This window comes from Zootoca vivipara, chromosome 1 (assembly GCF_963506605.1).
Source record: "Zootoca vivipara chromosome 1, rZooViv1.1, whole genome shotgun sequence".
NCBI lineage: Eukaryota > Metazoa > Chordata > Lepidosauria > Squamata > Lacertidae > Zootoca > Zootoca vivipara.
Window position 1 is genome coordinate 302,590 of NC_083276.1, and position 23,129 is coordinate 325,718.

At 49.7% G+C, this 23,129-nt stretch overlaps 1 protein-coding gene across 1 annotated transcript in view; it reads left to right on the top strand.

Annotated features, from left to right (window-relative positions):
- The window catches only part of LRFN5 (leucine rich repeat and fibronectin type III domain containing 5), a 68,656-nt gene that overhangs the window by 31,306 nt on the left and 14,221 nt on the right, over window positions 1-23,129 (top strand). The window contains exon 2 of the mRNA XM_035128624.2: window positions 20,847-22,269. Coding sequence (XP_034984515.1) covers window positions 20,867-22,269 — 1,403 coding nt within the window. The 5' untranslated portion in view covers window positions 20,847-20,866. The remainder of the gene's footprint in view (window positions 1-20,846; window positions 22,270-23,129) is intronic.

Below are 23,129 nucleotides of genomic sequence, written 5' to 3' on the forward strand. Positions count from 1 at the left end.
AGTAGCCAACACCCCATCTGTGACAGCACCTTTGGGAAAGGCTGTTCTCCAATTGGAGAAATCACAAGGGAGTGGCCTCTCCTTCCTTGGAGGCCTTGAAGCAGATTTTGGGTCTGTAATGGAAACTCTAGCTGAGATTCCTGAATTGCAGGGGGTCAGACTAGAGGACCCTTGGTGCCCCTTCAGTCCTGTGCTTCTATACTGCTCTTGGCTCGAGGGTTGCCACTTTGGAAGCAAAAGGTGGCCCTGGTGAGGAGCAGCAGCCTGTAATGTGGCCCTCTTGCCTCTCACCTTGAGGAAGGTTTGCTTCCCCTCATCCCTTGCCAGAGAGGCTGAGATGTTGCCCTTGAGCCCTTCAACCTCCCCGGCTGGAAAAGAAGCATCTCCTCTCCTCCCCCCCCCCCGGGTCTGTGCCACGCTGCCTTGTGCTATTTCAGAGCCTGTCGGCCATGAATAGCCCCACGTGGGTCTCATAGTGTAATGTGCAGGATGCTCGGAGTGACTTAGCGTAACTGGATTACACCCCGCGGATGCTCTGCACACTCCAGCTTTGTCCCTGCAGACCCTGGGGCTTTGCCGGGTCTTACGTGTCACCGGACCGCGGCTTAGGCAGAATTAGGCCACTTAGGGGCCAACCGTCTCGCCTGGAGGAATAGCCGGGCAATCTCTGAAGGGGAGGCCAGAAGGGAGACACACTCATCTGGTGGATCAGGCAGGAGCTTCTCCCACCTCCCGGATTCCAGGCACCCGGAAGGTGCCTGATCAGCCACATGCAGGAAGGGAATAGCAAGAGACTTGTTGGCCTCATCCAGCAGGATGACTCTTATCCCATGTTTGTGTCCTCAAAAATGTATCCTTGCCAGGGCTGGGCGATGTCTGCTTTTCCACATCTTCTTTGGCAATCCCTCATAGCAGAGTAAGATTGTCTTCCATGAACACGGTTTTAACAATGAGTCCGTAAGTGACTGTGGAGGCCAGTTCTGGATCCACACTTCCTTCCACAGTGGGGACATTGGTTTCTGGGTGGGAGTTGATCCCGATGAGGGTTTGCCAAGCCTGCCTTCCTCTTAGCACGTTTCTCCCTTTCGTTCTGAGTTCGAGGGTCTTCATAGCCCATGACACCTTGGGTAGAGGCTGTTCTCCAATTGGAGCGCTCGCAGGCCAGGGTTTCCCAGTTACCAGTGCTTATACCACATTTTTTTAAAGATTTGCCTGGAGAGAGTCTTTTTGTTGACCACCAGCATTACGCTTTCCATTTTTAAGTTCGGAATAGAGTAATTGCTTTGGAAGATGATAATCAGGCATCCACACAACATGACCAGTCCAGCGAAGTTGATGTTGAAGAATCATTGCTTCAACACTGATGATCTTTGCTTCTTCCAGGACACTGAATCATAGAATCATAGAATCATAAAGTTGGAAGAGACCACAAGGGCCATCCAGTCCAACCCCCTGCCAAGCAGGAAACGCCATCAAAGCATTCTTGACATATGCCTGTCAAGCCTCTGCTTAAAGACCTCCAAAGGAGGAGACTCCACCACACTCCTTGGCAGCAAATTCCACTGCCGAACAGCTCTTACTGTCAGGAAGTTCTTCCTAATGTTCGCCTGTCTTCCCAAGTGATGTGTAGAATTTTTCGGACACCATTTGATGGAATCTTTCAAGGAGTTGGAGATGGCGTTTATAAGTGGTCCATGATATATCACCAGCTAAACTTCGCAATATGTCAATATATCATGATGTCTGAAATAAGGGTGGAGCTATGTAGAGGCATCGGCTGGCTTCACGGTTTCCCCTACATCGTGATTTTGGCCAGCTGCTGCTCTTGGAATTCACTGCTCCCTGCAGGAGGCAGGGGAGAACTCAGCCGGCAGAGTTAGTAGAGAAGGATTACTCCCTCCGTGTCCCCCCCCCCGCATTGATTTTTGCATAGCACACACAAACATGCATCATGATTTGCAATATATTGCCAGGTCAAAAATTATGAACCCAGTATCATGATATGGACCGCAAGGCGGATTTGGGCGATATATTGAAATATTGCCCAGCCCTAATCTTTGTTCTTCTTCGTGCAGCACAGAGTTAAACTGTGGAACTCTGTCAGGGGACCCTGGGTGGGGAGCGAGTTTGCCCAGGGACAGGAACTAAGGGGACCAGCCGAGCAAGAGGAGGGCTGGCTGGAGTGCAAGCCGGAAGGCGGTGCAGGGGCTCTGAGCGAGGCGGAGGAGTCTAGGGATGCAACCGAGACGCAGGCGGGAGAGGCGGTGTCCGAAGATACTGCAGCAGGGGAGGTATCGGAAGCTGGGGAATCGAGGAGGCTGTTTAGCAGTTCGGGGGAGGGGTCTGGTCCTGCTCCCTCCTCTGAGGTTCGTAGATGGGAAAAACGTCAGGAGCAAAGAAGGAAACGAGGCGAGCCGAGGTTGTTTTGCTGGATCGAGACGCGCGCCAGTTCCGGATTCTGACTCAGAATAGGCGGCCATGTCTTTCATAGAATCATAGAATCATAGAGTTGGAAGAGACCACAAGGGCCATCCAGTCCAACCCCCTGCCAAGCAGGAAACGCCATCAAAGCATTCTTGACATATGCCTGTCAAGCCTCTGCTTAAAGACCTCCAAAGGAGGATACTCCACCACACTCCTTGGTAGCAAATTCCACTGCCGAACAGCTCTTACTGTCAGGAAGTTCTTCCTATTGTTTAGGTGGAATCTTCTTTCTTGTAGTTTGAATCCATTGCTCCGTGTCCGCTTCTCTGGAGCAGCAGAAAACAACCTTTCTCCCTCCTCCATATGACATCCTTTCATATATTTGAACATGGCTATCATATCACCCCTTTACCTTCTCTTCTCCAGGCTAAACATACCCAGCTCCCTAAGCCGTTCCTCATAAGGCATCGTTTCTTTCTGAACTCTGAACTGTACATATGTATATAGTATTAAAATCTGAAAAGCCATCACTGAGCCTTGGTAGTCTTTGGCCATGGGAATCCGCACACCAGCCCTGACAAACCCCCTCCCCCAGGAGGCAGAGGTGACCATCAAACTGGATGGCTTTAAAAGAGGGTTAGCTAAATTCGCAAAGGAGGCGGCTTTTGATGATTATGAGCCTCAATGGCTCATCTCTGCCTCTTCTGAATCTCGGTGTTGGAAACCTCTGCTGGTTACTTGGCTGATACTGAATCTGGTCATGATGCAATTAATAAAATGGAAAATCAATCCATGTCAACAATCTCCTAGGGATTTCTAGGTTACTGTCATGAGCAGCGATGCAGTATTCTGAAATGCTTGGGGTGACCTAAATAAATTGGGATCTGAGTTATGATGTTTGATCCCCCCCCCAAGTTTAGTTGACTGAACAAGCTCACCATCCCCATTTGACCTGCTCAAATTTTACCCTCCTCCCAAAAATAGCACTTAACTATAACTGAAATATTTGATTAAGGAGAAGCATCTCTCCAATGCACGTAACAGTAAAATCCTATGTGCATCTTTTCAAAAATAAGTCTTGTTGAGTTTTATGGGACTTATTCTCATGGAAGTGTGTACAGGATCACAGCCTTAATCTGGTTTCCGAGTTATTTTCAGTAGATTTATATCTTTCCTTGGAAATTAATATGCAAGTTCTTGTAAATGTTTTAAGACATCGCCAATTAGTTGCATGAGACAAAAACCTAAGGAGATCTTGCACATCATCATCGTTTATTTTCATGCTGCCTTTCCATCGTTAAAACCCTCAAGGTGGCTCGCAACATGAAATGATTTGCATATTTACAAAAATAGAACCCAAGCAGTCATAAGCAATAAGGGGCATCATATCAAAATGTACACAACAAAATTAAACAATCCCCACATAAGTCATGATAAGTTCTCAAAATAAAGATACGAAAAGAAGGTGGTCTCTCTGGAAGCCTCACCATTGGCAGCTGACCTCTGTCAATCAGTCAAGGGGGGCGGGGCTCTCTGCTCCAGCACCCCAAAAGCCTTCTTTGCAAGTTTTCTAGGTTTAGGGAATTTTGCAATTATATTCTTCCCACCGGTCACCTTCCGAGTCTGGTTTACTAAAAGAACAAGGAAAATGGACCAGCGCAATCTGCTGCCTGTTTGGGACACCCAAAATGCAGGATTGGAGGAAGGCGCTCAGCCCTGAGCTGGACTCTGTCCAAAGGCAGCAGGCTGTGCTTGGCACTTTGGGGTGGGGTGTTTTGCACACATTGCACAATCCTGACGGAGGAGGACTTCATCTCGGGGTGGGTGGACCTGTCAGTTTGGTTGGTTTTTTTAAAGTCCTCATGAAAATTCATCAGCATTTCAGTGCAGATCTCTCCTGGTAAACACACATTTCTGCAAGCAATTTCCCCCAGTGCAAGGCATTTCCCCCACGAATGCATGCACACCCCCACCTAATACTCCAGACAGACAATTTTGTACCCCTTGCTTGGTTGGAGAAATCCGGGGAGGTGCAAATTCCAAAGGGGAGGCTGCCTTTTGGTTCTTGTTCTGATTTGGAAAGGGCACCTGAGGTCTGGAGAGCAGGTGTGCCAGGGCGGGGAGTCCAGACCTGTCCTGGCTAAAAAGCACCAAAGGGATTTGCACTGATGTCCTCCAGTGCTTCAAGTTTTGCTGTTGTGCTTGGAGTTCTCAGTTAATGGTCAGGGTCGGTCCTGGGTTAAGGATCTCCCTATGAATAAGGGTGACCCCACGGGATGCGACCCACTGAACTCTGTCTGGGCATCTGGGCAGAAGCCTTCTCCCCGGACCCCTTTAATGAGGCACCCCACTTCCTTGGAGGAGAGCAGGGCTCCTACAGGCAAGATCCTACTCCAGTTGAGCTGTCAGGTCCTGCCACGACCTCCTTAAATGCCCCAAGAGGGGACCACACTGGAAGAAGGGACTGGGGAGACTCCCCTCCCCAGGCCACGCCCACTGGCCCACCCGGGATTGGCTGGTGGTAGGGCAGGCACCCCTAGCACCCTCTGCTGGCCACGCAAGGCGCAACAGGCTTCCCTGGCGCAGCAGAGAGACGGTCCAGGCCACCAGCCCTGCTCTCCACGGAAGGTGGACAACCCTTCTCTGCTTTGAGGATGGAGGCTGAGTCAGGAGGAAGAGTCTTTGCCCCCACTCTGCCTGCTTGAGAGTGTCGCCAAAGAGGAGCAGCATCTCACTCACCTCTGAGGCAGGCAGGAGCCAAGGGCAGGACCCCTACCCAGCAAAGCAAAGAGATGGGAAGTGGGTACATGGTGGGGAAGGCAGAATTTGCCCCCTGCCCTGCAGCAGGAGTAAAAGGAGAATCGGATGCTCACAGTTCTGGAGAAGACTTGCACTTCTGTTGATACAGCATAGCATGTTGTTGTTGTTGTTGTTGTTGTTGTTGTTTAGTCGTGTCCGACTCTTCGTGACCCCATGGACCAGAGCACTCCAGGCACTCCTGTCTTCCACTGCCTCCCGCAGTTTGGTCAGACTCATGTTGGTAGCTTTGAGAACACTGTCCAACCATCTTGTCCTCTGTCGTCCCCTTCTCCTTGTGCCCTCCATCTTTCCCAACATCAGGGTCTTTTCCAGGGAGTCTTCTCTTCTCATGAGGTGGCCAAAGTATTGGAGCCTCAGCTTCACGATCTGTCCTTCCAGTGAGCACTCAGGGCTGATTTCCTTCAGAATGGATAGGTTTGATCCTCTTGCAGTCCATGGGACTCTCAAGAGTCTCCTCCAGCACCAAAATTCAAAAGCATCAATTCTTCGGCTGGGAAAACCATAGCTTTAACTATACGGACCTTTGTCGGCCAGGTGATGTCTCTGCTTTTTAAGATGCTGTCTAGGAGACAGGAGTGCCTGGCGTGCTATGGTCCATGGGGTCACGAAGAGTCGGACACGACTAAACGACTAAACAACAACAACAACTAGGTTTGTTATTGCTTTTCTCCCAAGAAGCAGGCGTCTTTTAATTTCATGACTGCTGTCACCATCTGCAGTGATCAAGGAGCCCAGGAAAGTAAAATCTCTCACTGCCTCCATAGCATGAGCTTTTTTGCAGCTGCATCGCACTGTTGACTCCTGTTCAGCTTGTGATCCACCAAGACCCCCAGATCCTTTTCACATGTACTGCTAGTAAGCCAGGTGTCCCCCCCATCATATATTTGTGCATCTGGTTCTTCCCGCCTAAGGGCAGAACCTGACATTAGGATCTTCTTAGGTTCTTGTTTCCTTAAGGCAGGGAGAGGAACAGGCAGGCCAGAAATTGAACCAACAAGCAGGTCTAGTTTCAGGCATGGAGCCCTTCCCAGCCTCCCCACCCCCACCCCGAGATGCTGCCAGGGGCTTCTGCAGAAAACAGAGGGGCTTCTGAATGGCTGTTATCCCTTGCCCCTCTGTTCCATGACTCAAGTCCAGCACTTTCCCTCCTGATCCACCACACACCCTCTGCCGGGGCCCACACGCTGCTCCCAGGCAGTGGTGCTGGAGGAATGCCCAACAGAGGGGGTGGGTGGGGAGGAGGAGGCAGCTGCCCTTGGTTATCACCATCACCATCACAAGAATGGATCATGCCAATGGTCCATCTAGTTCAGCATCCTATTGGTTGGCCATATACCCCCAACGGGACACCCATAAGCGTCACAGCGCTCCCCCCTCCTCCTCCTCTTTTTTTTTTTTGCAAATCATCTTTATTGGTTTCTTTTCATTTATGTTCATAGAATCACATTATAACATCTCAGCTCTCTTATGGCTAAACATGTATTTCTAGTTACAGGTAGGTAGCCGTGTTGGTCTGACATAGTCGAAACAAAAAATAAAAAAAAATCCTTCCAGTAGCACCTTGGAGACCAACTAAGTTTGTCATTCTTGTGCATGCACACTTCTTCAGATACACTGAAACAGAAGCCACCAGACCCTTTTATATATGGTAGTGAGAGGGTGGAGAGGGGTATTATTCAGAAGGGTGGTGGGAATGGGTGATTGGCTGATAGGAGTGGTAAACCTGTTGACGACTGTTAACGACTGCAATTGGTATTGCAGGAAAAAGCAAGGCGTGAAATGGCTAAAGAAAGCTTTATCATGTATAATGAGATAAGAATCCAGTGTCCTGGATAGAATGTCCTGGGAGATTGAAGTGTTCTCCTACTGGTTTCTCTGTCTTGTGATTCCTGATGTCAGATTTATGTCCATTTATCCTTTGGCGTAGGGTTTGGCCTGTTTGTCCAATATAGAGAGCTGAAGGGCACCGTTGGCATTTGATGGCATACACAATGTTAGAAGATGAGCAATTAAATAGTCCTGAGATGGTATGTTGGATGTTGTTGGGGCCAGTAATGGTGTTGTCTGGGTGTATGTGGCAGCAAAGTTGGCATCTGGGTTTATTGCAGGCTCTGGTACCAGTGTCCATGTTAAGTCTGGTGGTTGTATTATTGTGGGTGAGGAGTTGTTTAAGATTGGGTGGCTGTCTGTAGGCAATGAAAGGTCTTCCTCCCAGAGCTTGAGAAAGGGAGCTGTCATTGTCCAGGAGAGGCTGTAGATCTCTGATGATGCGTTGTACTGTTTTAGCTTGGGAGCTGTATGTGATGACTAGTGGTGTTCTGTGATTTTCTTTTTTGGGTCTGTCTTGCAGCAGGTTCTCTCTAGGTATCAGTCTGGCTCTGTTGATCTGTTGTTTAACTTCATCAGGTGGATATTTTAGTTCTAAAAAGGTTTGCTGTAGATCTCTTAGGTGAAAGTCTCTGGAGTTGGAACAGATGCGGCTGTAACGTAGGGCCTGGCTGTATACGATGGATTGTTTGGTATGTTTGGGATGGTAGCTAGAAGCATGTAGATATGTTTGTCGGTCAGTTGGTTTACAGTATAGGGTGGTGCCTATACGACCATCCTGTATTTTTATAGTAGTGTCCAAAAAGTGTATTTCTTGCATAGATTGGTTCATTGTTAGGTTGATGGTGCGGTGAAAGTCATTGAATGTCTGGTGGAAGGTGTCCAGGGTCTGTTGTCCATGTGTCCAGATAATAAAAAATATCGTCAATGTATCACAGGTACAAGAGAGGTTTGAGTGGGTAGGAGTCTAGGAAACGATGTTCTAAATCTGCCATGAAGATGTTGGCATACTGTGGGGCCATGCGGGTGCCCATGGCTGTGCCGCTGATCTGGAGGAACAGGTCATCACCAAATTTGAAGTGGTTGTGGGTAAGGACAAAGTGGCAGAGTTTGGTAGCAAAGTCCGCTGTGATTTTATCTGAAATGGTGTTCCTTATGGCTTGTAAACCATCGTTGTGTGGGATGTTGGTATACAGAGATTCCACATCCATAGTGGCTAGTATAGTGTTGTTAGGAAGATTATTCAATGATTGTATTTTCCTCAGAAAATCTGTGGTGTCACGTACATAGCTGGGAGCACTGATAGCATATGGTTTCAGAACAGAGTCCATATAGCCAGAAACACCCACTGTAATAGTGTCAATACCTGAGATGATGGGGTGTCCATGTATTTCTAAATAATAATAAAGAAAACAAAAACAAAAATTTGTGCTTAATTGCTTGATTCGTTCGCATTCCTTTTATACTTGACTTCCCTCCCTTTCTTACTTGGGTCCTCAGTTTTACTTAGAATCATAGAATCATAGAGTTGGAAGAGACCACAAGGGCCATCCAGTCCAACCCCCTGCCAAGCAGGAAACACCATCAAAGCATTCCTGACAGATGGCTGTCAAGCCTCTGCTTAAAGACCTCCAAAGAGGGAGACTCCACCACACTCCTTGGTAGCAAATTCCACTGCCGAACAGCTCTTACTGTCAGGAAGTTCTTCCTAATGTTTAGGTGGAATCTTCTTTCTTGAAATTTGAATCCATTGCTCCGTGTCCGCTTCTCTGGAGCAGCAGAAAACAATCTTTCTCCCTCCTCCATATGACATCCTTTCATATATTTGAACATGGCTATCATATCACCCCTTAACCTTCTCTTCTCTTATTGAATGCCTCTCTTATGAGTGAGTTTTCCTGTTTTTCCACTATATTTTAGTATTTTTTTTCTTACAGAAGTTATTATAAACCAGTCAAAATTTCAATTTCCCCATATTGTTTGAATATGTTCCAATCTTTTTTTAAAAAATGTTTTGTTTGATCTCTTATCTGCCTGGTCAACTTGTCCATCTCCGCGCTCTCCTCTTTCGGGATTTCCAGCACCTGCCATCAGAAGGACTGCTCCCTCCCACTGGGGAGGCAGAGCAGAGCCATCCTGACCTCCTCCTCCTCCTCCTCCTCCTCCTCCTCCTCCTCCTCCTCCATGAATTTGTCCAATCCTCTTCTCAAGCCATCCAACTTGATGGCCAGCCTTGCCTCCTGTGGGGGCGAGTTCCATGGTTTAACTGTGCTCTGCCTTGGAGCAGGGAGAGAAGGGGAGGCGACCAGCATGGCCTCTTCCTCCTTGCCCAGGCTGGGGAGGCCTGCTGGGTATGTCTGGCTGCTCCTGAGGAGATGAGAGGGGTGGGTGGGGTCCTCTCTCCCCCCCCCCGCCTGCTCCATGCGCATTATTGCTCCGCCATCAATAATTCACAGGCTGCTGCTGCTGTGGCTCCACCAAGACTCTCTGGCTGCATCCATTAGAGGAGAGAGGAGAGATGTCAGGAACCCGAGAGCTGCATCCTGGAGGTGCTGCAGCGGAGGCTCCTGCGAAGCAGCTGACCCGCCGCTTCTCTCTCTCTCTCTCTCTCTCTCTCTCTCTCTCTCTCTCTCTCTCTCTCTCTCTCTCTCTCTCTCTCTCTCTCTCTCTCTCTCTCTGCAGCTTCTGCTCTCCTCCCTTCCACCCTCCCCATGTTGCCATGGGGGTTTCCTCTTCATTTGCCCCCCATCGCGCCAGCCTTGTGCGGCTTCTCTGGAAGCAGATGTGCTTGGAGCTTTGAGAGCCCGATAAAAAGGCAGAGCATCAAGAGGTGTTGGTGCAGGATGAAACATTGCTTACTTTTGCACCCGCAGGTGTTCATAAGGAGACCAAAGAGCCTGCCGGATCAGGCCAATGGCCCACCTTGCCCAGCATCCTGTTCTTGCAGGAGGTAGAGCGTAGCTTGTTCGCCTTAGAGAGCCCCCTCCTCCTCCTTGAATTTGTCCAATCTTCTTTTAAAGGCCTCCAAGCTGGTGTCCCCCGTGGGAGCAAGTGCCGCAATTGAATTCTGTGCTGCATGAAGAAGTCCTTCCCACGTTCAGCTTCATGGGAATGTCCAGGAGTTCTCAGTGTTAGGAGAGAGGGAGGAAATGTCCCTTTTCCCCACTCTTTGTGGATGGTGTCCTGCTGGAGATTCGGCTTGTACCAAGCTGCCCTTCAGGGCTTTCTGGAAAAGTTTCTTCTTCCCCTCTCTTCTGTCTTTCACCCCTCCCCAAAATGCCCCTGAATTGATAGGGGGCCCATCTTCAACCTCTGTGAGACTTGCCTTGGTCTCTGTTCACTGGATCCCCCCCATATAATTTAGATTAGGCCTGTGGGAATCTGCTCTGTGTCCAGCTCCCTGACAACGGCTCCCAAGGGTCATCTCTTCCAAGCACCTGCAATGCAGGAATCACAGCCATAAAATTATTTCCATCACTTGTTCCCTGCCATTGAGCTCTGGTATCTTCCTCTGGGCTTCTCCCCTTGGAGACTGGAGGCTGGGCTGGGCAGAGACCTTTCTTAGAGGGACAAACAAATGCAGACGTATCTTCTCGGTGAAGTTTGCACTTTGCCCGAGGTGAGCCTTAGAGGGAGAGGCCCTGCGCATTGATGGTGCGGCCTAAGAAATGATGGCAGTGCAGGGGTTAATCGAACATGGAGCAATTCAGGAGTTGATGGATGGCTTGCAACTTTTCTCCAGCCTTTCCAGGAAAGGTGGGGGTGGCATCTCTGAGCCACTTTGCTTCCAAGCTTGCATAGAACTTGCGTGCCTATCGATCTCTTCCATCTTTGGGTCTTGCTACTAAAGGATTCTCAAGGCAGCTCAGGATAAATGTCCATAAAATATTAACACTGGATAATTAAAACAATACATAAGCAGGAGGATAAATATACGTGGAGGTCCAGGGAGAAAGCCGCCCAGCGCCCTTCTGAAACAAAGATGTCTTTTCGGGAGACGGTGAAGGAATGATCTGCTCTTTCTCCTCTCTCACATACAAACCCCTCCAAGGAGAGACTCTGAGCAGCGATTCTCCTCAAGGACTCCACAGAGTAAAGGAGTCTGGCTTCACTGGGATGCAGAGGGTGCTTAAAAAAAACACCAAGGCTCTCTCCTCACTCCAGATCCCAGCGCTGGAAGACGGAGTCCTCTGTCAGGGATGCTTGAGTTGTGATTCCCACTTTGGAGGGGGTTAGACTAGATGACCCTTCCAACTCTACAGTGCTGTGATTCCCACAGTGCAGGGTTAAACCCTGGAATATGCTCCCAGGTGTATACAGATTCATGGAGGAGGAGGAGGAGGAGGAGGAGGAGGAGGAGGAGGAGGAGGAGGAGGAGGAGAGGGCTATCGGTGGTTACTATCCAGGAAGGCTCTGCTCTGCAGTTGGAGACAAGTCAATGGTTCTGAATACAGTGGTACCTTGAATTACTTCCAGAAGTCCGTTCCAAAACCAAAGCATTCCAAAACCAAGGCACACTTCTTTCCCATAGAAAGTAATGCAAAATGGATGAATCCATTCCAGACTTTTAAAAACAACCCCTAAAAGAGCAATTTAGCACCAATTTTACTATCTAATGAGACCATTGGTCCATAAGATGAAAGCAGTAAACAATGTACTGCAGTCACACAATCAATCCATCAGTAGCTGAACTGGGTTCCACACAGTCACGAGAACAAAACAAAAAAGAGCCACAAAAACAGAAATGCAAAATAAATAGCAAAAACAGACAGACCTTAGCATAACACTCAAAATGGAGCACATTCGGCTTCTGAAAAAAGTTCACAAAGTGAAACACTTACTTCTGGGTTTGCAGTTTTGGGGTTCCAAGTTGTTTGAGTACCAAGGCGTTTGAGAACCAAGGGACCACTGTACACCGCTTGGTGGAAGCCACAGGAGAGGAGAGGGATGCTCATGTGCTCGGATTCTGCTTGCTGGTTTCCCTTGGGGCATCTGGGTGGCTACTGTGAGCACAGGACCCTGTCCATTTTAATGAAGAAGACAGGCTATGCTGTGGTCACAGGCAGCTCACCCTCTCGGCCTCACCTGTCTTCTCCTTTGCCCCCCCTCCCGACTTGTGACTCTGGAAGGGCAGGCCAGGAGGGGGGGGGCTCCAAGCAAATGGGCTTCTGCCATCCTTTCAAGCTGTAGCAATGAGAGCAACTGGCTGCTCAACATTTTAATTAAGCTTACAAGGTGAAAATAAAAGGAAAACCTGAAAGGAGCAAGTAGCATCGAGGAGTTTTACAGCTCAATTCACGTCTTAGCTCACTGCGAGGGTGCTAAGGAGGGAGAGAGCCCAATGAAGCTGAATGCTGGAAGATTCAGGAGAGATAAAGGGAGTTCAACTGTGGAACTCCCTCCCACAGGAGGCAGGGAGGGCCACAAACCTGGATGGCTTTAAAAGAACTGTGGACAAATTCATGGAGGAGGAGGAGAGGGCTATCAATGGCCACCAGCCAGGATGTTCTGCTTTGGCTCCACAACTGGAGGCAGAAATGCTCTAAATACAAATTGCTGGAAGCCAAAGGAGGAGAGAGTTGCTTTGGGTTCAAGTCCTGCTTGTGGGTTTCCCCTTGAGACATCTGGCCGGCCACTGTAAGAAGAGGAGGCTGGACTAGGTGAGCCGTAGGCCTGATACTGCATGTCTGAGGTTTTGATCCCTGGCAAGAGGTTGGCCAGCCTCTTGTTCTTGGGACAAGCTCTTCCATTGTTGAGCATCTCAGATCGGGAGGAGTTGACACTTGCTTCCCTGTTGCAAGACCCACCAATTTGGGGTCAGGCCTGACCTTTGGAGCAATGGAGAGCAGGAGTCTACTCCCTCTTCAGCTCTTCCAGGGCAGCTGCCCAGTCCCCTTTTCATCTTCACCTGAATCATCACCATTGTTTATTTGTGTGCTGCCTTTCCATAGCCAAACCCTGCCCAAGGCGGCTTTCAAAATGGAAATAGTCATGGAACTGCAAAAATAGGACAAAAGTAGCCGTAAGCAATAACTAGAAGTGAATCAAAACAAACACAGCAAAATTGAAACACTCCCCACATAAGTCATAAAAGGATTATAAAAAATACAGGTGCAAAAAATAATAATACCAATAGCAGCAAAATTAGCATCTCCAGAGTTAAATGTTGACCCCAAGAAAAACCCCTAAACCCCACCCCACCCCAAGAGTCTGCAGGCATCCTGAAAAGAAGGTCTTTCAGGGCTCACAAGCAAGAAGGCCTTTCTCAAAGCCTCAGCTCCATCTGTCGGTCCATCCACCATCTGTCCGGGCCCCAGAGCCCTCCCTGGTCAGGTGCCTCAAGAGGCTCGCAAAGCAGGGAGCAGGTCTTGCAGGACTCGCACCAAGAACCTTCTCCGCTCTGGACCTCTCCGGCTCCTCCGACTCTTCTTCCCAGGACCTGCCTTCAAGGACCCTTGCCATTCCAGCCTCCGTCCTGGTCTACCTCCTCCTTATAATGTGGATTTCCGTGTGTCTCGGACTCCAGACCAGCCTGGTCAGCGTAGAAGACTCTGTGTGTCCGTCTGTTGGAGACTCTGTTCCCTTCGCACCCAAGCAGCCTTGGCTTGCCTTTGTCCTTTCAGCTGCCTCCTGGGGACCTGACGCTTCCTGCTTGCTGAGCTCTCAGCTTCTGCTTCCAGCGTTGGGGCCTTTTGCTCTTGGGACCGAGGTCCAGGGTTTATTTTAAAGGGAGGATGTCACCTCCCTGGTGCTGGCCCAGCCTGCCAGCCTGTCAACATCATTTTCCATCTCTGTCAAATCTGTAAGCGTTTCTGACTTTTTCCTGTCATCCGTTAACATTTTGCTGTTTCCCCCTAAGCATCAAACTTCACCTTCCCTTGACATCCTCCTCCTTACTCCACGCAGAGCTGGGGAAACCCACTTCTGTTGTTTTCTACGCCTCTGGCCAGTCTCAGCTCCTTCTGGGAGGACAGGGCTGCGGCTACTTATGGCTTCTCTGTGGGGAGTTCTGGTCGGTCCTGGTGAGAGCCTCCTGGTGGACATTGTAGTCATTCTAGGCTGCATCATCAGGAGGTTGGAATAGATAACCCTCAGGCTTCCTTCAAACAATACAATTCTATGATTCTAAGTCATGAGTAGGCAAACTAAGGCCCGGGGGGGGGGGCGGGTCTGGGCCAATCGCCTTCTAAATCCTGCCCACGGACAGTCCGGGAATCAGCGTGTTTTTACATGAGTAGAATGTGTGCTTTTATTTAAAATGCATCTCTGGGTTATTTGTGGGGCATAGGAATTCATTCATTATTTTTTCCCAAAATATAGTCTGGCCCCCCACAAGGTCTGAGGGACAGTGGCCTGGCCCCCTGATGAAAAAGTTTGCTGACCCCTGTTCTAAGTCTAGTGTCTTCAGACCATACATGGAATACAGTTTCCAGTTCCGGGCGCCACAATTTAAGAAGGTTATTGACAAGCCAGAATGTCTGCAGAGGAGGGCAACCAAGATTATCCAGGGTCTGGAAACTAAGCCTTATGAGGAACGGTTGAAGGAGCTGGGTATGTTTTGCCTGGAAAAGAGGAGACTGAGAGGAGAAATGAGAACCATCTTCAAATATCTCAAAGGCTGTCACATGGAAGAGGGACCAAGCTTGTTTTCTACTGCTCTGGGGGGGGGGGGAGGACTCGAGGCAATGGCTTCAAGTTCCAAGAAAGGAGATTCTGACTAAACATCAGGAAGAACTTTCTGACCATAGGAGCTGTTCCATAGTGGAATGGTTTCCCTCGGGAGGTTGTGGACTCTCCTTCCTTGGAAGTTTCTAAGCAGAGGCTGGATGTCCACCTCTCCTGGATGCTTTAGCTGCCTTGCAGGGGGTTGGACTGGATGACCCTTAGTGCCCATTCCAATTCTATGATCTATGATTCTGCACCTGACCCTTCACCTGCCAGTTGGATGCAAGTGCAGGAGAGCAGCGTTTCCTCCTCGGCTTGAGAGAGAAGGTTGTCGGCAAGGTGTGGATTTATGGGATGATCTGCTCCTGGCAGAGTTAATTTCCAGCAGATGCCAGGATAGCTGAAAGCCCCCATTACTACACTTCTCACCTGCAAAAGTTCAGTCATCTCTTTCAGGAGTTTCCTCCTTGTCTTCTGGCTGGCTGACAGGAGAATGCCAGGCCGCTCTGCTGTCCTCAGATGTCTCAACTTCTGCTAACTAACATGTTCTAATTGTTATCTTAAGTATTCCCCTCCTCCCTTTTGTACACCGCTTTGACCTTTCTAATAGGAAGCAATTAATGAGTTGTGCAAATAAACGAATAAAGCAACTAAACCGTTAGGTTTCAATTAGAAATGCAAACAATCTTGCAAAGGAGTTGAGCTGCTAGCAGGAAGCAGGAACCTCCTCAATGGGGAGGGGGGGAAAGCAGGCAACAGGTTTTCCTTGGTTATTTTCCTCTATGCCAGGGGTCCCCAGACTTACCCGGCTTTGGGCCGGTGCCCGCCACGCCGATCGTGCGGCGGGCCGGAGGGCGGGGGGTGCGCGCCCGTGCGCATGCGCACACACACTTACTGGCGCGGTGGCGCGCTTCCAGGTTGGAAAAATCGCCGAAAATCGTTTGTGTGCATGCATATGGGCCTCCCCCCCAACCCGGAAGTGCACCGGAAATGACCTCTTCTGGGTCGGGAGAGGCCCATACGCATGCGCACAAACGATTTTCAGCGCTTTTTCCTGATCTGGAAGTGCGCCGCCGCGCTGCGCGCCGTAAGAGCGGGCGGCGGGGGTCGTCATGGGCCGGATTGGGCGGCCAATTGGGCTGCATCTGGCCCGCGGGCCGTAGTTTGGGGACCCCTGCTCTATGCTAATCTGCCTCAAACAGAACTTGAAAGTGTTGTTATCACCTCATTGACTTGGCAGGCCAAGAAGTGTCTGTCAGATGGCTCCTGAATCTGCCCCTGCCCGCCTGCCATCCCTGCTCCTCCTCTAGCTTTCCAGAGTCATAGAAGTGCAGAGTTGGAAGAGACCCAAGGGGTCATTTAGCCCACCCCACCCCCTGCAATGCTGGAATCGCAGCCACATTGCAGGAGCCCAAAGTGGGGCTGGGGGGTCCTCTCTCTTTCCCCCTCTCCATTGCCCGGGATTCTGAGGAGCCTTCTGGGGAGCTCAGTGGATCTCCCTATGGATCCCATTCCTGGCTTCTCTTTCTATACTAGGCCACAGAACTTGTGGGGAAGCTTTTTTCCGCCTGGCTGAAGTTGGTGGGCCTAAAATTTACCTGCCTCTGTGGAGGCACCTACATCCAGTCCTGTTTAGGGAAGTTTTTAATGTTTGAAATTTTATTCTGTTTTTAGTGTTCTGTTGGGCGCTGAGAGTGGCTGGGGAAACCCAGCTAAATGGGTGGGGTATAAATAATGAAATTATTACAGTGGTACCTTGGTTCTCAAACTTAATCTGTTCCGGAAGTCCGTTCCAAAACCATAGCGTAATGCAAACCAAAGTAATGCAAAATGGATTAATCCGTTTCAGACTTTTAAAAACAACCCCTAAAACATCAATTTAACATGAATTTTACTACCTAACGAGACAATTGATCCATAAATGAAAGCAATGTACTGTACTATAAAATAAACAAGCGAGTATTGTAGATGATGAAAATTAAATTTTTATTTTCTTACTTGCTCTGATGATAGTCATTGTTTGGAAGGGGGACTTTTATCCATTTCCGCAGTAACACCATCTGTCAATCAGCTGAACCGGGTTCCACACAGTCACAAAAACAAATTAACTGAAAAAGCCTCAAAAACAAAAATTCAAAATAAATAGCAAAACCAAAAGTGCCAAATACTGTGGTATCTTGGTTCTCGAACTTAATCCATTCCAGAAGTCTGTTTGACTTCCGAAATGTTCTAAAACCAGGACACAGCTTCTGATTGGTGCAGGCGCCCCGGAAACAATAGACGACAGCCACATCGGACGTTGGCTTCCGGAAAACGTTTGAAAACCAGAACACTTACTTCCAGGTTTTCGGTGTTTGGGAACCAAGGTGTTTGAGAACTAAGGTACCACTGTATTATTATTATTATTATTATTATTATTATTATTATTATTATTAATATTATCCATGGCCACCATCCCTGGGAGAGAAGCTCTGCCTCCACAGTCGGAGGCAGCAATGCTTCTGAATCCTAGGAGGGGCCAGGTCGTTTGTGCTTGGATCCTGCTTGCAAATTTCCCTCTGGGGCATCTTCTCTGCTGCTGTGAGCGGACTAGATAGGCCATTGCTTTAGCCTCTCGGCATTCAGAGGCAGCATCATGCACAAGCAGTCATAATAATAATAATAATAATAATAATAATAATAATAATAATAATTTACTATTTGTACCCCGCCCATCTGGCTGAGTCTCCCCAGCCACTCTGGGCAGCTCCCAATCAAATATTAAAACAATACAGCATTAAATATTAAAAAAAACTTCCCTCAACAGGGCTGCCTTCAGATGTCTTTTAAAAGTAGGAGAGCTGCTTATTTCCTTGACATCTGTTGGAAGTTACAGGTAGGTAGCCGTGTTGGTCTGGGTCGAAGTAAAATAAAAAAAATCCTTCAGTAGCACCTTAAAGACCAACTAAGTTTTTATTTTGGTATGAGCTTTCGTGTGCATGCACACTTCTTCAGATACAGTGAAATGGGAGTCCCCAGGCACTTATGTAGAGAAGGGGTGGGGAGGGGTGGGGATGGGGAGGGGGGATCACTCAGAAGGGTGGTGGAAGTGGGTGATTGACTGACTGATAGCTGTTGATGACCGAAAACGACTGCAAATGGTTTTGCATGAAAAAGCAAGGGTTGAGATGGCTGAAGATCGCTTATCATGTATAATGAGATAAGAATCCGATATCTCTGTTGGAAGGGCATTCCACAGGGCGGGTGCCACTACCGAGAAGGCCCTCTGAATGCACAAGATTCTTTCCTGCGCATTTCCTTGTGCCACTTGCCAGGCACGATGCTCCTGCGCTCGCCTTCCCTGACCCAGCCTGGCCTCCTTTCCCTGGCATGGAGGGCCTGTTTCTCTGGGGGGGGGGGCACTGAGGGGGACCCTCCCCATCTGCTGCCAGGAGGAAGAGCAAGCGCTCCTGTCCGGAATCTGCTTGCAAGGAGTTGTGTAGGGAACGGGAAAAGGTTAGTTAGCTGGACTTTATTTCCATGTCGCCTTTTGGCCAGAAAGGACTCCCAGGGCAACTCTCAAGGAGCAGAAGATAAATAAAACTGAAGCAATAAAATGCAGCTTATAGAAATCTGGGGCAAAATCCGAACATCTACTCCCCCCCCCCCCGAAAAATAAGGTCACTCTTCCCAAATGCACACAATACACTTCCTGAGGACAAAAGAATTTATGAATGTAAGAAGAGTTTGCTGGATCAGGCCAGTGGCCCATCTAGTCCAGCCTCCTGTTTCTGTTTCTGTGTCTGGAGCCTCGCTGCAAATGGCCCGCCTTCTCCAGGGTCAGAAAAATTGGGGGCCTTCTCCTCAAGGATGTGCTTAAACATCACCCTTGGAAGTCTGAATTAATGCAAAAGAATATTCTCTGTGGAAAGGCGTAAATGGTTTTATTCCAAAAATTTATGGTTCCTTCTCAGAACGACCTGCCTCCCTCATGTTCAAAGCTGCTGGGGAAGGGAACAAGTTTAATTGGTACATTTATAGTCCTGGACTGCCTGGCTCTCCACGAAGGAGCCCAACCACTTTCTTTCCAACGCAACGCATAAATTGGAGCAATATTGGATTCTGCAGAGAAGAGATTACCCTCTCAGCTGCCTATAAAAATGAATTTGTTTCTGTAAGCTTTTTCCCTTTGTCCAGTGGACACAGAGTCTCCTGGGCGTCCGCAATGGAGGCAGAAAAAGACAAATCATGCCATTGGTCGGCCCCTGGGCTCTCGACACCCTCTGGATGTGGGGCAGGGGCAGACTGTCCCCCATCAGGGCAGGCCATGGGGGTCCTTGTCTGGGGGCGGGAGGCCGAGCCCTCTGGACATGAAGGGAGTTGGCAGAGGGGCTGGAAGAGGTTGCAGACTGACATTCCATAAACCACAGAGAGCATTTTAATATGTTTTATATCCTGCCTTTCAACAAAGCAGTTTGCAAGGCGGCTAATGTTAAGTGCACAGAACCATGTGGGATGGAAATAATTAAACGGAGGCAGAAGAAAATCGGCAGCAAAGTAATCTTCAGCCGTCATAAAAAAAAGCACTATCTCCTTCCAATAAAACAGTTTTAAGTTGGAAGCAAAGCGAAGTTGGAGCCAAGGAAATTTATCTGGGGGGGGGAGGGCGATTGCACGGCCTGGATCTTCAGCTTGCCCGTGGTTTCAGACATGTGCTCCTAGGATTGCAGAGTTGGGAGGGACCTCAAGGGTCATCTAGTCCAACCCCCTGCAATGCGGGACTCAAAGCTGATTACCGTCTGCGAATGGTTGAGAGGGAGCCAGGAGCTGCTGGGTTATTTGTGGGGCATAGGAATTCGTTCATATTTCCCTCCCCAAAATATAGTCCGGCCTCCTGCTGAAAAAGTTTGCTGACCCCTGACATATTAGCTGTATTTCTGCCCCAGTGGGGGTGGAAACTTGCAAAATCGCCAGTTTCATAAAGCAACAGGTTACCATAACTTCTCTATTAGAAGCGCACTCAAGGATTTCCAAGAGTACACACGATCACATTTATTGTGGCCCTTTGGGCCACCACCACAATATTTCTTCAGCTGCGACTGGTTTCCTGCTAAACTCCTGCAACTTTCCTGCTGCAAATGCTCCAGTTCTTTTGGTGACGTTGGTTGTCCTGCTTTTAATGTGCTACAGCACAAGAGCACCTATGCATAACACTCGGATTCCTTGTGATGGAGCCATCCCCACTTTCCCATTGCTGGAGACCTCAGGAGGGGAGAGGGCTCTTGTGTTCGAATCCTGATTGCTGGTTTCCCGTAATGGGCATCTGGTAGACCTCTGTGAGGACAGGCTGCTGCTGGGCTGGATGGGCCCCTTTGGCCTGATCCTGCAGAGCTGTGCTTACTGTTGTGTCTTTGTGCATGGATCTAAGCAATTGCTTAGAACAGGAATCACAGCCAGAACATGTCCTCCTTTTCAAGGGTAAAATTTCTCTGCCTGGGTGGATTTTTTAAATTTACCAAAATGTCTATGGCTTTACTTTCTGCAGGAGACATAGATGTAACTGGCAGTTGAAGACTTGCTCTCCTCTCCTCTTCTCCTGCCCCCTCAGCAATATACCCCTCAGCTTCTATAGCCTACCTATAGTAGGAGGTTTAAAATGAGAGTTGTCATAGCGTCGTCTTTTTTTGCTCTTCAGAATATGGCAACCCAAGTTCTGATCTTATTTTTTGAAAGTTTTAAAGAGGTGTGTGTGTTTTTTAAAAATACTAATAATGTTATTGTCGTATTCAGCTTGTAAACCAATTTGAGGTTGTTGGAGTGTTTTTTTTGCAATCAAGTGGTGTATACATTTTATGAAATAATAAATACAGAAATAGCTGTTCCATAGTGGAAGAGACCCCCTTGAACTCTCCTTTGCCAGAGGTTTTTATGCAGAGCTCGGACAGCCACCTGATATGGATTCTTTAGCTGTGTTCAGGGGGGAGGTCCAGATGGCCTTGGGGTTCCCTTCCAACAATTCTACACTTCTATGAAACGAATTGCGCCGGCGTGGCTGTGTGTGGGACTCGAACCTGGTGCTCCCCATGTAACTCCTCTTCCCTCTCTCTCCTCTCTCTCTCTCTCTCTCTCAGCATCCTGACCCCGCTCTACAATGGAAAAACTGCTTCTGTATCTGCTCTTCATTGGCATAGCGGCGAAGGCCCAGATCTGTCCCAAGCGCTGCGTCTGCCAGATCCTGTCTCCCAACCTCGCCACCCTTTGCGCCAAGAAGGGCCTCCTGTTTGTGCCCCCCAACATCGACCGGAGGACCGTGGAGCTGCGGCTGGCCGACAACTTTGTCACCAGCATCAAGCGCAAGGATTTTGCCAACATGACCAGCCTGGTGGACCTGACCCTCTCGCGGAACACCATCAGCTTTGTCACCCCGCACGCCTTTGCCGACCTGCGCAACCTCAGGGCCCTGCACCTGAACAGCAACCGGCTGACCAAGATCACCCACGACATGCTGAGCGGCCTCCTCAACCTGCACCACCTGATCCTCAACAACAACCAGCTGACGCTGATCTCCGCCACGGCCTTTGACGACGTCCTGGCGCTTGAGGAGCTGGACCTGTCCTACAACAACCTGGAGACCATCCCCTGGGACGCCGTGGAGAAGATGGTCAGCTTGCACACCCTCAGCCTGGACCACAACATGATCGACAGCATCCCCAAGGGGACCTTCTCCCACCTCCACAAGATGACCCGCCTGGACGTCACCTCCAACAAGCTGCACAAGCTGCCCCCCGACCCCCTCTTCCAGAGGGCCCAGGTCTTGGCCACCTCAGGGATCATCAGCCCCTCCACCTTCGCCCTCAGCTTTGGCGGGAACCCCTTGCACTGCAACTGCGAGCTGCTGTGGCTGCGGCGCCTCTCCAGGGAGGACGACCTGGAGACGTGCGCCACCCCGCCGCTCCTCTCGGGCCGCTATTTCTGGTCGGTCCCCGAGGAGGAGTTTCTGTGCGAGCCGCCCCTCATCACGAGGCACACCCACGAGCTGAGGGTGCTGGAGGGCCAGAGGGCCATCCTGAGGTGCAAGGCCCGCGGGGACCCCGAGCCGGCCATCCACTGGATCTCGCCCGAGGGCAAGCTGATCTCCAACGCCACGCGCTCGCTGGTCTACGACAACGGGACCCTCGACATCCACATCACCACCATGAAGGATACGGGCTCCTTCACCTGCATCGCCTCCAACCCGGCCGGGGAGGCCACGCAGTCGGTGGACCTGCACATCATCAAGCTGCCCCACATCGTCAACAGCACCAACCACATCCACGAGCCGGACCCCGGCTCCTCAGACATCTCCACCTCCACCAAGTCCGGCTCCAACGCCAGCAGCAGCAGCAGCAGCAGCAGCAATGGGGAGACCAAGGTCAGCCCCGACAAGAAGGTGGTGGTGGCCGAGGCCACATCCTCTACCGCCCTGCTCAAGTTCAACTTCCAAAGGAATATCCCTGGAATACGCATGTTCCAAATCCAGTACAATGGGACGTACGATGACTCGCTTGTTTACAGGTAAGGAGCCCCGGACCAGTTTGGTCCATCGCCTGCTCCCTTTGCTGGGGGGAACCTTTCCCTTTCACCTCTTCTCGGCTCTTGGGGGGTTAGGTGGACTCAGCAGGAGATAGGGAGAAACCCTCTTCATTCAGGTCTTGCCAGCGCCGAATTCAGGACAGTGTGGGGCTGGACAAAGGAGGGATGGTGGAGATGGCCTCCCCCTCCTGAATCTTCCAGAGAAGAGGAAGACAGTATAGATTTAGAGCAGTGGTTTGAGGAAGGACATGGCTCAGAGGTAGATGAAGAGCTGAGTTAGGAAATAACAGCAGAGGAAGGGAGGGGAGCAGAGCCGGAGCAGCTGGATGACACATTATCACTAGATAGCATTCCAGACCCCCTTCTCCCGGAAGATCAAAGGCTCCTAAGCAAATGGCCTAAAGCGGCAACTGTAAAATGGGTGGTGCTGTTGGCGATTGAGGAGAGAAGGGGGATGGAGATTATTCAGAGCAATGCCATCATTTCTAAGCCTCCCTCTGTGAATATTGAATAAAAGACATTGGTAAGAGCTTCCTTGCCTTATCTATTCCTGACAGCCTGCTGTGGGGGATCAGATTCCTTGACACCTGACAGCGGGTGGCTTCCCTGCACAGGGCACTGAGCCAAGGGAGCACAAAATCGAGAAGATCCGTAACTGAGATGATCTATTGGTGGAGGGGGGCAAATTTTGGCCTCACACAGGGAGCCATATTACAAAAGATTACCAAATCCAGCAGCATAGCTAGCCACTCGGGGGCCCTGTGCCCGGGGTGGGGTGAGCAAGGGCAGGGAGTCTGTCCCCTGCCTCCCCCTAGAGCATAGCTGCCAAGTCTCCCATTTTC